A 16013-nucleotide genomic window follows, 5' to 3' on the forward strand; every position below is an offset into this window, starting at 1 on the left:
TTTGTCCTGAGTTTAGAAATACCAAATGTTTACATGTTCTTTGCTTTTTTTTTTGCAAGTTATAGGGCAATAAGCACAAGTAGCACTTTGCTATTTCCAAACCATTTTTTTTTTCAAAATTAGTGATAGGTACATTGTAACACTGATATCTGTCAGGAATCCCTGAATAACCCTTCACAAGTATAAAACATTTTTTAGTAGACAACACAAAGTATTGATCTAGGCCCATTTTGGTATATTTCATGCCACCATTTCCCCGCCAAATGCGATCAAATAAAACAAATTGTTCACTTTTTCACAAACTTTATCACAAACTTTAGGTTTTTCACTAAATTTATTTACAAACAACTTCTGCAATTATGGCACAAATGGTTGTAAATGCTTCTCTGGGATCCCCATTGTTCACAAATAGCAGACATATATGACTTTGGTATGGTGTTATGGTAATTAGAAGGCCGCTAAATGCCGCTGCGCACCACACTTGTATTATGCCCATCAGTTAAGGGGTTTAGCTTGTAGGGTTAATTTTTAGCTTTAGTGTAAGAGAAACAGCCTCCCACCTGACACATCCCCAAGTCAAAGTTGTCACCGCCATCTTAAGTACCTGGCAGAAAGTCTGACCAGTACTAAAATAAAAGGCATTTAATTTTCTAGATATTCTGCAGTGTTGGATCCCCTTAGCCCCCAACCTCCCTGACCCCCCAAACAGCTCTCTAACCCTCCCTCATCTACCTAGTTGCTGCCATCTTGGGTACTGGCAGCTGTCTGCCAATACCCAGTTTGTTAAAAAAAAAAGCCTTATTTATAAATAAATAAATAATAAAAAAAAAAAATTCTATAGTGTAGCTGCCCCCCTCATATCTCTACCCCCTCCCCCTCCCAAATCCCTTTCCAAACATTTATTTGCCCCCTCTCCCTCCATCCCTTACACTTTTCTGTAGTGTAGCGGTCCCAGTCTCACCTGCTCCCGTGCACTCCCGACCACCTGTGTGCGCTCCCATCCCCCGCTACTGGCCCCTGCTGGAAGGAAGTAAACCAGTGATGGGCCGCTCACCCACCTCCCTGCTACAGCTCCCACCCACCAACGAATGGCACCATCACTGGCCGATGCAGAGAGAGCCATGGAGTGGCTCTTTCTGCATTGGTGTCTAAAAAAAAGGGTATTGCAGGATACCTCAAAATCGAGGCGACACAGCAATACCCTGAAAAAGCGTCTGGAAGTTCATGTGGGCCATATTGATAACATTGTGTAACCACCCGTGGAGTTGGGAGTCAATAGATAATAAATAAAAAGTAATATGATCAGGGAGATGACAGAAGGTAATCACAGAGGTAAAAAGTATATTAATATAACTGTGTTGGTTATGCAAAACTGGGGAATGGGTAATAAAGGGATTATCGTTTAAAACAATACAAATTCTATTGTAGACTGTCTATTTTTCTTTTGTGCATCAGGTGAATAAATGAATCGATGGATAAATAGATAGATAGATAGATAGATAGATAAAAAGATAGATAATATTAAGATAGACTGATTTACCCACCCTAATGCACAAGCCAGACAGATAGCTCAGCATGCTAAGGCACTGTGGCTGAGCTCTGTAGCAACCCAAGGGTTGCAGGTTCGATCCCCGGCGAGGTCCACTCTGCCTTTCACCCTTCCGAGGTTGTTAAAATAAGCATCGCCTTGAGACCCTTACAGGTGATTAGCCGCGCTTTACAAGTACCCCATACATACAATGCACATGGGTCACAGTACAGCCCTTCATATCGTAGCCTTTTTTTTCTGGAATACTGTACATCTGTTAACTGGTTGGAATGTTTCAGTACTTTGATCTTACTTGATATTCCTTTTCAAGCATGTCTGGGTCTGTATAATTACATTCACACTGCCCCATTTTACCAGGCAAATGTTGGTGGTTGTACAAATAATTGCTTAGTTGAAGTTTATCTTTTACATTTATATATATGGTATATATACAATAAACATATGTTGAACTAGCCTTCATTTTATTACTTGCCTTATAAATAGGCTTATAGATAGTAAAAATACATGCAGTTTTTTTTAAAATAACATTTGCAGGTTTTGCAGTAATATGCTATATTAAAATGAAATATAATTATAGTCACATAACTGTTTAGTAAATTCAGATCAAAGTTGTCAAGTTGTTCCTAATGATAAAACAGCTACTAAATGACTCTAGATATAAAGGGTTAGATTACGAGGGGTGCTCTAACTGTTGCGCTCGAGTGATAAGGGGTATTTTGCATCTCTTTGCGTGCGTTGGTAGTAGCATTCGTATTACGAGTTGAATTGAATTTAATATGTGTTGGGTTAGCACAACTTTAGAGCTCTGGTTAAAACATCAAAACTACCTTTAAAAGTGCAGTTACACTCTTAATAACGGCTTTAACATAGAGATACATACATACACATGTCTAAATATGTGTATGTATATATATATATATATATATATATATATATATGTGTGTGTGTTTATATGTGTGTACAAATGTATTTATGTGTTTTACTGTATATGTACTGTACATATTTTACATTCCAATGTTCTTCACTTACAGGATGAAATGGCTAATTTTGTTACCAGTTAAGATGGTTGGGCTGAATATGCTTTCTTTAGTGCAATACAGTTCCCTGATCAGTAAAGCAGCAGGTGTAGGTGCTGTAGGCCTCTGCTGCGGATTAAACTTAGATACTATGTACTCGGGTATATTGGCGCCAATTTGAGTAACAGATTTTAATGCTTCCTCCGCAGTTGTAGATATTATTCTGTTTGTGCATAGATTATGCATCAGGGCATCAAATGGGGCTCTCTTGTATAAAGACTCCATGAGCCTCTCAAGTTTCGCAAACTGCGTATTCAAATGGGCTGATATATCCACATCTCCTATGATCGCCATTTTCTTTCAAAGCTACTTGGTTTCAGATTATTCAGGGTTCCGTTCTTTTCCTATTTTGGTGCAGTAGCTTTGCTTCATGTAGTGCGAAGGTAGGGAGAGCATTTGAAGGGTGGTATTGTTAGGACCAATGTAGGTAAAAACCCTCGGTAGACCGAGGCGGGTGGCGCCAACTATTTACAAGCTGCCACTTTAGGCCTCTACTGTCTGATGCCGAGCTCTAGTTTTATAGATACAGCAGTCTTTTGAAATATAAAGCTCCTTTGAGCAGTGTAGCAGTGTGTATAACAAGTGATGTTTATCGCTGTAAGATTCCTCAGATAACCGGCAGATTGTTGAGAATTCAACAGGAGCTCTGGGGAAATGTGACCGCTCCAGATCGCTCTTCAGACACGCCCCCCATGATTTATATTTTAATGTGTTCTGGTTAACGCACATGAAAACGTAGTATTTATTTAGAATATTTTACAGTATGTTTAATAATTTTAATATTTTTTTATATTTTATATCCAATATTTTAATAACATGCCTTAAGAAAACAAAGTTTTCATGTACGCTGACCCAACTGCATTAAAATTTAAATTGTGAAAAACACATTTTACATTCCTATGTTCCTGACAAACACCTAGATTACGAGTTTTGCGCTAAACAGGATGTGAAAATAGCGCCAAAAAAGTTGCATTATCTCACTCGCCATAGCACTACCATTACGAGTTACTGAAAAGCCTCCTTCTGCTGTGCGTTATGGTGCGTTAATCTCCATACCGCACAAAAGCAGAGATCTGATTTGACATGCTTTCTCCCGTAGACACCTGAAGTGCGGAATGGTTATTGCTATAATGCAACCCCATTGATGTCTATTGGGGATAGAAAGTTATATATAAACCTAACACCCTAACATAGACCCCTAATCTAAACAACCCAAATCCGCCACCCCCGACATTGCAGACACTAATAAAAGTTATTAACCCCTAATATGCCGCTCCCCGACATCGCAGACACTAATACAAGTTAATAACCCCTAATCCGCCACTCCCTGACATCGGCAACACTAATAAAAGTTATTAACCCCTAATCTGCCACCCCCAACATCGCCGCCACCTAAATAAAGTTATTAACACCACCGCTCCCCGACATCGCCTCCACTAAATAAAATGATTAACCCCTAAACCTCCGGCCTCCCACATCACCCCCACTAAATAAACATATTAACCCGTAAACCTCTGGCCTCCAACATTGCCCCAACTAAATAAACCTAATAACCCCTAAACCACCAGCCTCCCACATCACTGCTACTAAATAAACTTATTAACCCCTAAACCTCTGGCCTCCCACATTGCAAAACACTAAATTAAACTATTAACCCCAAAATCTAACAGCCCTGTAACTTTAAATTAAAATCATCCTATTTTGAACAGCCAATAAGATTTCAGTAGCTCTCATCCTATTGGTTCATTTGAATTTGAGGAATCAAATCAGCCAATAGGAATGCAAGTTACACCATTTTGAAACGGGTACCTTGCATTGAATCTTCAGTGTACGGAGGTGACCGTATGAAGAGGACGCTCCATGCAGGATGGCATCGGCTTCCACGTTAGCTCCGCTCTGCACCGCCGGGATGAAGATAGAAGACGCCCCCGGGATGGAAGAAGATATCGCTGCCTGAATGAAGACTTCTTGCTGCCTGAATGGAGATGGTTGTCCGGACTTCAGAGACCTTGAGTAGATATTGTGGGGTTAGTGTTAGGTTTTTTTAAATTAATTTTTGGGGTGTTTTTTTTCAGTTTAGGGCTTTGGGCAAATTATAAAAGAGCTGAATGCCCTTTTAAGGGCAATGCCCATAAAAATGACCCTTTAGGGGCAATGGGTAGCTTAGGTTTTTTTTAGAGTTAGGTTTTTTTATTTTGCGGGTTGGTTGGGTGGTGGGTTTTACTGCTGGGGGGACTTTGTATTTTTCCAGGTTAAAGAGTTGTTTATCTTAGGGCAATGCCCTACAAAAGGCCCTTTTAAGGGCTTTCGGTAGTTTATTGTAGGCTAGGTGGTGTTTTTATTTGGGGGGCTTTTTATTTTTTTTAGGACTATTAGATTAGGCGTAATTGTTTTTATTTTTGATAATTTCGTTTATTGTTTTTTGTAATCTTAGTGTTTTTTATTTTTTGTAATTTAAGTGTTTATTTTTTTTGTAATGTTAGATTTTTTTAATTTTTTTCGTAGGATTAGTTTTTTTACATTTGTAATTTAGGATTTTTAATTAGTGGTTTTTTAATTTTATTAAAATAGTAAGGTTAGGTTAATTTATAGTTTAATGTTAGGTTTATTTTTATTTCACAGGTAAGTTTTTATTTATTTAAATATAGTTATATTGTAATTTTAATTTAAAGTTGGGGGGGGTGTTAGGTTTAGGGGTTAATAGTTTAATTTAGTGTTTTGCGATGTGGGGGGCTGGAGATTTAGGGGTTTATAGGTTTATTTAGTGACGGCAATATGGGAGGCTGGTGGTTTAGGGGTTAATAGGTTTATTCAGTGGCGGTGATGTGAAAGGCCAGAGGTTTAGGGGTAAATAGGTTCATTTAGTGGTGGCGATGTCAGAGAGCGGCGATTTAGGGGTTAATAACTTTATTATAGTGGCAGCGATGTCAGGGGGCGGCTGTTTAGGGGTTAATACATTTTAAATACTGTTTGCTATACGGGAGGGCGGTGGTTTAGGGGTTAATAGGTAGTTTATGAGTGTTAGTGTACTTTGTAACATTTTAGTTATGAGTTGTGTGAAACATTTTTGCCGGACTGCACAACCTGCAATACCGGCGCTATAAAAATCCTGCATTCAAACGTCATTTTTTTTGAGTGCGGAATGGACGTTGAGTTAAAGGCTAGAATGCTTGCGGTATAGGTATACCGCCGCGACTCGTTATATGCGTTCCTAGCCATTTCATGCGCAATGGCCAATTTTTCAGAGGTATAGCTATACCGCAAAACTCGTAATCTAGGTGATAGAAAATAATGTACTTTTTATTATTAAATATATATTTCTATATATATATCTGATACTGTTATATTAATAGATATATAGATATACATATATATATATATATATATATATATATATGTGTGTATTTCAGAATAAATAGTACATATTTTTGTGAAGAACATTGAAATGTAAAATATTAATATTTCATGTTGGGTTTAGAGCTCTTGTATATACGCGTTTGGGTAAGCGCATGAGTATTGGTGTTATTTTTATTTTTTAAATTTTTGCGCTCCTTTGACTTCTTTGGAAGAAGAAGTTAACAAGGTAAAAACTTTTTTGCACATGTTATGTTTTCTGCTCAAGCATAAACTTTTTATTTGTAACTGGTAATATGAGCATAACCCGACGTATGCAAAAAGCCTCTGTCTAGTGACGTTAACGTGCAAGCGGGAGCGCTATGTAGCACGCCACTCGTAATCTAACCCTATATATAACCCTTATATTTAGTTCATGCTGTCTATAGTTGTGTTTTGTTCACATTATATTAGTTAAAAAACCAAATCATCATCATTTAAAATTGGTCCATATCAGTGCAATATATGTACATACAGTGCAGTGAAGAAGAGGTACTCTCAGAACTTTACGTTGATACAATAATTTCATTTTTTTATTTCACTGCACCTATCTCTTCACCTACATGAGAGCACCCAGGCATTTAAACAAACAGCGAGTGCTTGGATCATCCAATTCTGATATATATATATAACTTCATCCAGAAGATTTTAGTCCTTGGACATTTGCACAACTTATTATTAGAGGATTCATATTAGACTTTTTTTTAGATATTCCATTAGGCTTTTGTAATGCAATAGATCAGCTGCAGATTTCCAGTAACCACATTTTCTTGATGTAAATCTGCTGGGATAAATATCTTGTCATTACTTATTAGCTCAAGGTTATGAAAGTATAGACAATAAAATTCAAAACTGCATAGATTTTTCAAATGACATAATTATCTTAGCCAGTTATCTAAAAAGGTGTTTGGATTTCAACCACCAAATATATATTTTATGCCACATTACATCAGCAAATGAACCCTTTATCATTGCTTATAGACAAGTAAGTAAATTCAGTATTCATATCAGTCGTTCAGTGGAAGATAAATCTAATGTCTACTTTGGTTTTGTCAGCAGTGAACACAATTTTCATTACAAAAACAAAAAAACAAAAAACCTTTAGATTATAATGACATTTATGTGCACATGATTTTTAAGCAATGTTTAAATATAAAGACATTTTTTTTGTGTGTTTAAATTTCCTGCTTAAAGAGACAGAAAACTCTACAGATTGTTATAATGGATATGAGAGCACTATTGACATATTGATATTTAAAAATACTATAAACAGTTTATTCTACGTGAATAACATCTGAATGTAAAATGTTTACATTAAATACATATTGAAACACATTATTAAATCTTAAAATTAATTAAAAAATATTTTTTTAAAGTTTTAAGGTATTTGAGTTGAAAAGGCTCCAAAGTGTTTATGTGTATGTATATATATATATATATATATATATATATATATATATATGTATATACTGTATATATACATGTGTGTATGTATGTATATACATGTCTATATTTGTGTTTAAATGTGTGTATATTTATATATACACATACATACATACATAAACACGTATTATTTTAATGTAGTCTTGTGTTTGGTGTACTTTATTTAACCCTTATACTTTACGCAAGGTCTTTAATCACGCTGTATTGACTAGTGCAAATTTTGTTTGGGCTTGAGTGCACTTTATTTTCAATTTGTAATATGCTCACAAGTTATGAGAAACTAGGATATCTGGGGGAAATTTTGCAGAAAAGAGAAGGTAGAAAAATGTTTTTTTAAGTATTTAAACTGTAAATGTATTTGCAAAAGGTTTTGTTCATAAAACAAGAATGGCACAGTTACTTAAAAATGTATGCAAAGATAAGCAAATAAAACATTGTAATGTCTATGTTTTAAATGTAATGAGACACTGTACTGTTTTGCAACAATTGAAAATAATTATTTTGTTCATTTTAATTTCAAATATTTGTACAACATTCTAGCATGTGTTTAATGTAATGGTATTTCTAATGCTGTCTTTAAATTTAATATTCTATTTTTTTTTCTTATTTGTAATAGTATTTTAATACTGTCTTTAAATGTAATATTCAAATTAAGCAATATTCAAAATAGAAAAAATTGAATAGATATATTTGCATCTAATATGTATCGATTTACTAAATTCCCTACCACATGAACTATTGAACTTCTGAATAGTATTTCTTAAATCGAATGTTACATTAAAAATTTTGATTGTGGATATTCAATCTAATTATGAACATTTGAAAACAAAAGTAACATTGGAAAACCAAAAATTACATTTGATTACCAAATTTTAATGGATTTTCATTCTTATCAACATTTGATTGTCCAAAACTGATGATCGCTGGACTATTCGTTCTACCAAGCGAATTGCACTTTCACCACATTCGCCCATCCCTACTTGTTATAGCAGCTGTAGAGTATGGAAAATTGCTCCTTTAGGTTTATGTTTTAATATGAAAATAGATGGTTTTGCCCACCGCCTGGTCTGAGCTTGCAAGGAGAGCAGCCCCCTTTTCTTATCTTTCTTTTTATATTCCAAAGCTTCTATTTTATTTTAGTCTGTATAAAATAAGGCCAATACTTTGAGAGAGTGTTTGAAAATTAACATTTAATACCTCTCTCTCCCACCCTCATTAGGATGATTACAAAAGGTATCTTGTTTACATAGCATTTCTAGAGTGATGGCATGAGATTAAATGGATCATTGTGAACACACTAAAGGCAAGAAAATGTCACAGTATAGTATCTATTTAAGACAATTAAATTCAATCCCATACATGAAAACATGTTCTGTAATGCAATATTAATTAGCCAATTTATTAAATAATATTTTAGACAATAAAAACTAAGTTCTCTGTGCTTTTTTTTGTTTCATTTACCCCATATTGTAAAATAAAACAACCTTCTATTCAGTTCTTTTGAGATTGAATTTATTTGTCAAATATACAATAATGAACAATTGAATCAAAATGCTATATAGCACGACATACAAATTTGTGTCTTAGTAGCTACTTTGCGGTAATTCTAATGGAGGATTTAATGCTATTTATTAGAACTCGTTCATTCTGGCATCAGCTCTGTTTTCTCTATTCTGTACAATGTGAAGAATGTTTTCATGAATCTTGGTATGCTGGGAATCTTAATAGAAGCTTTAATATATTGCAAAACATATGTTTAAGCTGTTAAAAGAATGAAGTATGTGGTAGCGATAAATGCTTATAGGTTTATGCACAGAAATGAATCATTGTCGCTATTTTCTCTTTACAGAAGTAAAAGATTATGAACCGCCGTTTGGCACAAAAGTTCGTGAACACCCGTGTATTGAAAGTATGAAAGATAACGTATTGAGGGACCGGGGTAGGCCAGAAATCTCCAATAATTGGCTGAATCATCAGGTACAAAACAATATTTTAAACATACTAGATGCTTTATAAATTCTAAATACAATAAAGATGTGCTGTTTCTTATTTTGAATGTCCATTATGGGCTTTATCCTACATTTATATTTTGTACACAAATATAACCAGGACTGACTTAGAAAACTTTATATATAACTCATATACAACTTAAAGGGACACTGAACCCAATTTTTTCCTTTCATGATTCAGATAGAGCATGCAATTTTAAGCAACTTTCCAATTTACTCCTTTAATCAATTTTAATTTGTTCTCTTCTCTTAGAAGGCATCTAAGCTTTTTTTGGGTTTAGAACTCTGGACAGCACTTTTTTATTGTTTTTTTTTTTTTTGGTTGTTTACCAAAAATGGGCCGGCATCTAAATTTACATTCTTGCGTTAAAAATAAAGATATCAAGAGAATGAAGAAAATTTGATAATAGGAGTAAATTAGAAAGTTGCTTAAAATTTCATGCTCTATCTGAATCACGAAAGAAAACATTTGGGTTCAATGTCCCTTTAAGACTGAAGCAATTGGCTCAAATATTTTAATTCCATAAATTGTATTTGTGCTCACTCCTATTTTATTTTTTACACAAAATGCAGTTTTTTTTTGTCAAGTCCAGAATAGTGTTTTACTGTAGAAATGTCTGATTATAATGTATGTGAGGTCTGAGCTACCCATTTCTTCTAACCACTATGTAAGACCTCAGTAAATAACTGAAAAAGCAGTTAGAGACTGAACACAGTGTTAGTTACATTCCAGTGGCTAGATAGTGAATTCCAGCATTTATTTTAGTCAACAACATGTTCAAAGCCCCTTGCTTGAATCTTGTAAAAGGCAAAAGACAGATGGTTATTCAGTTTTGATGACCATAGGAATTGTTTAATTTCAGACTGTGTATCTTAATATAATAAACAGAAAAGCTTCACACAGCTGCATATTAAACTTATTATTTATTAATATCTTACAAGTAAAATATATTGGTTAAAGGGAAAGTAAAACCCTTGCAATGTCAAGACATTTCTGTTGTGTCCCTATAGAATAACATCCCAGTAAAGTTTTAAAGTTTAAACTAAATAAATCAACATTCTTTTTATTGCAATCATTTTTTAATAGCCAAACTCCAACCAACATTTGCTTTATTTGGAGGAGACAATCTGGTCTTTAGTTCACAGCAACTAGGCTAGCTACAGTCGCAATGTTAGTTTAAAATGCATTGTTTTGCAGTTGTTATCTGAAAAATCAAATTTGGGATACATAGGCCTAGATTACGAGTTTTGCGTTAGCCTTAAAAAGCAGCGTTGGCCGGTCCTAATGCTGCTTTTAACGTCCGCTGGTATTACGAGTCTTGCAGGTACAGGTGTACCGCTCACTTTTTTGGCCAGATTCGGAAATACCGCAAATCCACTTACGTCAATTGCGTATCCTATATTTTCAATGGGACTTGCATAGCGCCGGTAGTACGAGTCTGACAAAAAGTGAGCGGTAGACCCTCTCCTGTCAAGACTGGTACCGCATTTAAAAGTCAGTAGTTAAGAGTTTTACACTACAACGCCGTAGCATAAAACTCTTAACTAAAGTGCACTAACACCCATAAACTACATATTAACCCCTAAACCGAGGCCCTCCCACATCGCAAACACTAAAATAAATATTTTAACCCCTAATCTGCCGAACCGGACATCACCGCCACTATAATAAATATATTAACCCCTAAACCGCCGCACACTCCCGCATCGCAAACACTATTTAAATATTATTAACCCCTAATCTGCCAGCCCTAACATCACTGCCACATACATACATTACCCATAGGAATCAATGGGGCTGCATTAGGAGCTTTACGCTGCTTTTTTGCAGGTGTTAGGTTTTTTTAAGCCGGCTCTACCCATTGATTCCTATGGGGAAATCGTGCACAAGCACGTTTAGCCAACTCACCGCTAACGTAAGCAGCGCTGGTATTGAGGTGAGATGTGGAGCAAAATTTTGCTCTACGCTCACTTTTTTGCGGTTAACGCCGGGTTTGTAAAAACCCGTAATACCAGCGCTGTCTGTAAGTGAGCGGTGAGCATAAACTGCTCGTTAGCACCGCACCCCTCCTAACGCAAAACTCGTAATCTAGGCGATATGTAGCAAAGTTAGCCTTTAGAAGTCAGCAGGGTGTATTTCAAGGTCTGAGAAATTAGAAATTGCTTTCATGCTCAAAACTACATTACATGAAAGGGGAATAAATAAATAATTCAAATATATTACAAAAGAGTTGTTCCATTTTGAATAGCTAAATAATTTAAATACTAATCTCAACGTGTTTTCCCTTTAAACAATTATATTAAAGGGACAAAAAAGCACAATAAGAAAACCGTTGCTTACATATAACTGTGTTTAAACCCTGCTAAGGAATTCAACATGTGGTAAAGTCAGCTGCAAATCAACAGACCTCTTCTCCAGAGCTGAACATGGCAGATGATTGGTGGCTATGTACATATGCCTTTTTATTATTGGCTCATTGGCTAGTAGTGCATTGCTGCTCTGGAGCTGACTTAAACTATGTGTTTAATCCCTTTGTGTTAAAACAAATTGTTATATGCAAGCAACAGTGCAATAAGAAAATAAGAGTATACTTTTTAGTTTTTAAGCTGTGTAATCTAAGACTGATTGGTCAACACATCCTCCAATCAATCTAAACAGATTACATCAAGTGAAAGTTAAATTAGCTCACAAAATGCAATTAACCATTTCAACTCTGCACCTGTGGCTCTATCATCATTATATGAGACTTAATACAAAAATAAAAATAAACTAATTTAAAGGGACAGTCTAGACCAAAATAAACTTTCATGATTCAGATAGAGCATGCAATTTTAAACAATTTTCCAATTACTTTTGTCACAAATTTTGCTTTGTTCTAATTGGTATTCTTAGTTGAAAACTTAACCTAGGAGGTTCATATGCTAATTTCTTAGACAGTGAAGGCCACCTCTTTTCAGAATGCATTTTAACAGTTATTCACCACTAGAGGGTGTTAGTTCATGTAGTTCATATAGATAACACTGTGCTCGTGCACGTGAAGTTATCTGGGAGCAGGCACTGATTGGCTAAACTGCAAGTCTGTCAAAAGAACTGAAATAAAGGGGCAGTTTGCAGAGGCTTAGATACAAGATAATCACAGAGGTTAAAAGTATATTAATATAACTGTGTTGGTTATGCAAAACTGGGGAATGGGTAATAAAGGGATTATCTATCTTTTAAAACAATAAAAATTCTGGTGTAGCTTGTCCCTTTAAGTTCTAGATAATACAGTGTCAGCAATTAGTTATGGTCAGATTATTTGATTATGTCAGTAGTGTGTTAAATTATTTAATTTCTCATTAACCATTAGTCTTTTAGGGATTGCATGTACAGAATTTTCATTATTTTTTTCTGAATGATTTTCTTTGTCTTGTCTCAGGGCATCCAGCTTGTATGTGAGACCATAACAGAATGCTGGGACCATGATCCAGAGGCCAGGCTTACAGCACAGTGTGTAGTAGAGCGATTTAAAGAAATGGAGATTCTTGATGGACTATCTGAAAGAAGCTGCTCAGAAGAGAAAATTCCTGAAGATTGCTCTGAGAATACCACCAAATAGGAATTAACCTACGTTGTCTACTCAGTGGACATCCTGTGTGCTAATGGAAAAGTATTTGCTAAATCCAAAGAAATCTCTAGCATAAACTACTTTTGCTACATTTGACTTCAAAAGCAAAACAGGATTAAAAATGTTTATCTGCATGTGACACAACATGCTTTGCCGTAAGAACATTGAGCACCTACTCAGGATGTTTCTGACTTGTTTTTACAGTTGTCACACAATTTTGCACTTTATAAATAATTGTATACAAATATTTTTTAACTTTAATGTATATAGTTCTATCTGGAAAATATAACTTTCATAAGAATGTTTAAATATAAGGAAAAAAATATGTTGCTCTGGAAACACATGCTCACATGCATACACATTCACACTCAGATACATCCAAACATAAATATGTATGCATCACTTTCACATACTTAAAAGCAGGGAACACCCCTTTGCAAAACAAGATAAAAACTGCCTTTAAAGAATCAGGACAGGGACCTCATAGTACTGGTGAGATTTCTAACAAAATCTCACAATCACAGAGAGTTTTAGATTATCAGGCCAAAACAAATGCAAGTTGACACTAACACTCACAAACATTCATACACATGCATGTTGGCATTCATACTTACACACACAAACACTCATACACATGAATATTGACACACACACAAACACACATACACATGCATGTTGACAAACACACAGAAACACTCATACACATGCATGTCTACAAACACTCATACACATTCATATTGACACACAAACACTCATATACATGCATGCTGACAAACACTCATACACATGCATGTTGACAAACACACACAAACAATCATACACATACATATTGGCAAACACACAAACACTCATTAACATACATATTGAGACACACACACAAACACTCATACACATGAATATTGACACACACAAACATTAATACACATGCATGTTGACAAGCACACACAAACAATCATACACATGCATATTGACACCCACACAAACACTCATACACATGCATATTGACAAACACAAACAATCATACACATGCATATTGACTCCCACACAAACACTCATACACATGCATATTGACAAACACAAACACTCATACACATGCATATTGACACCCACACAAACACTCATAAACATGCATGTGACAAGCACACACAAACACTCATACACATGCATATTGACAAACCACAAACATTCATACACTGCATATTGACACCCACACAAACACTCATACACATGCATATTGACAAACACAAAACAATCATACACATGCATATTGACTCCCACACAAACACTCATACACATGCGATATTTGACAAACACAAACACTCATACACATGCATATTGACACCCACACAAACACTCATAAACATGCATGTTGACAAGCACACACAAACACTCATACACATGCATATTGACAAACACAAACATTCATACACATGCATATTGACACCCACACAAACACTCATACACATGCATATTGACTCCCACACAAACACTCATACACATGCATATTGACTCCCACACAAACACTCATACACATGCATATTGACAAAAACAAACACTCATACACATGCATATTGACACCCACACAAACACTCATACACATGCATATTGACAAACACAAACACTCATACACATGCATATTGACTCCCACACAAACAATCATACACATGCATATTGACTCCCACACAAACACTCATACACATGCATATTGACTCCCACACAAACACTCATACACATGCATATTGACAAACACAAACACTCATACACATGCATATTGACAAACACAAACACTCATACACATGCATATTGACACCCACACAAACACTCATACACATGCATATTGACAAACACAAACACTCATACACATGCATATTGACACCCACACAAACACTCATACACATGCATATTGACAAACACAAACACTCATACACATGCATATTGACACCCACACAAACACTCATACACATGCATATTGACAAACACAAACACTCATACACATGCATATTGACACCCAAACAAACACTCATACACATGCATGTTGACAAACACTCATACACATACATATTGACACACAAACACTCATGCACATACATATTGACACACAAACACTCATACACATACATATTGACACACAAACACTCATGCACATGCATGTTGACACACACACAAACACTCATACACATGCACAGACGCTGGGGTTGCCAGCCAGTAATTATTTTACTAACATGGCCAGTATTTTTACAGTTCAGGTCAAAATTGAAAATAAAGATTAAATATATATCATTTAAAATCAGCAATAGCAGCTTTAATTCCTGATTTGTGCTGCATAGTATCTTATGCTAATGAGCTTGGCCGTTATACCCCCTCAGAAAAGATGGTAACTCCAGCAGACACACATACATAATGCCCATATTCATTTTTTAAATGAACACAGTATAATTATTTTTTAAACACATATAAGCATGCACGTTCACATACATGCACACAACACTTATATACAATGCACACACACATATGGACACACGCATATACATACATACATGCACACATTAGTTTGTACACACACATAAGCATGCACGTGCACATTCACATACACACATATGGACACACGCATATACATACGTACATGCACACATTAGTGTTTACACATACACATTCACATGCACATATTTTTACATGTACACACACTATAATTATTTATTTTTTTAAAGCTGACACCAATGTGATAGTATTGAAAAATTTGCACTGAAAAATCAAGAAGCACATATAGGAATTATTGTGTGATCCTCCATTCAAAAAAAAACAACAATTTTACATGAAAAAAAAATAGTTACAAACTGAAACGTACAGCCTGTGTTATTTCAACCAGAATTTGTCATTAGACAAGTAGGATCCTGCATGACTGATTGAAGGAACCATTTCTGCTCTCCACTGTTCA

At 35.2% G+C, this 16013-nt stretch overlaps 1 protein-coding gene across 2 annotated transcripts in view; it reads left to right on the forward strand.

Annotated features, from left to right (window-relative positions):
* The window catches only part of TGFBR2 (transforming growth factor beta receptor 2), a 179429-nt gene extending 165236 nt beyond the window's left edge, over positions 1 to 14193 (forward strand). For both annotated transcript variants that reach the window (XM_053714250.1, XM_053714249.1), the window contains exons 11-12: positions 9311 to 9438; positions 12890 to 14193. In XM_053714250.1, the coding sequence (XP_053570225.1) occupies positions 9311 to 9438; positions 12890 to 13069 (308 nt within the window). In that variant the 3' untranslated portion in view covers positions 13070 to 14193. The remainder of the gene's footprint in view (positions 1 to 9310; positions 9439 to 12889) is intronic.
* The last annotated feature ends 1820 nt before the right edge of the window (positions 14194 to 16013 follow it).

Source organism: Bombina bombina, chromosome 5 (genome assembly GCF_027579735.1).
Source record: "Bombina bombina isolate aBomBom1 chromosome 5, aBomBom1.pri, whole genome shotgun sequence".
NCBI classification, from domain to species: domain Eukaryota; kingdom Metazoa; phylum Chordata; class Amphibia; order Anura; family Bombinatoridae; genus Bombina; species Bombina bombina.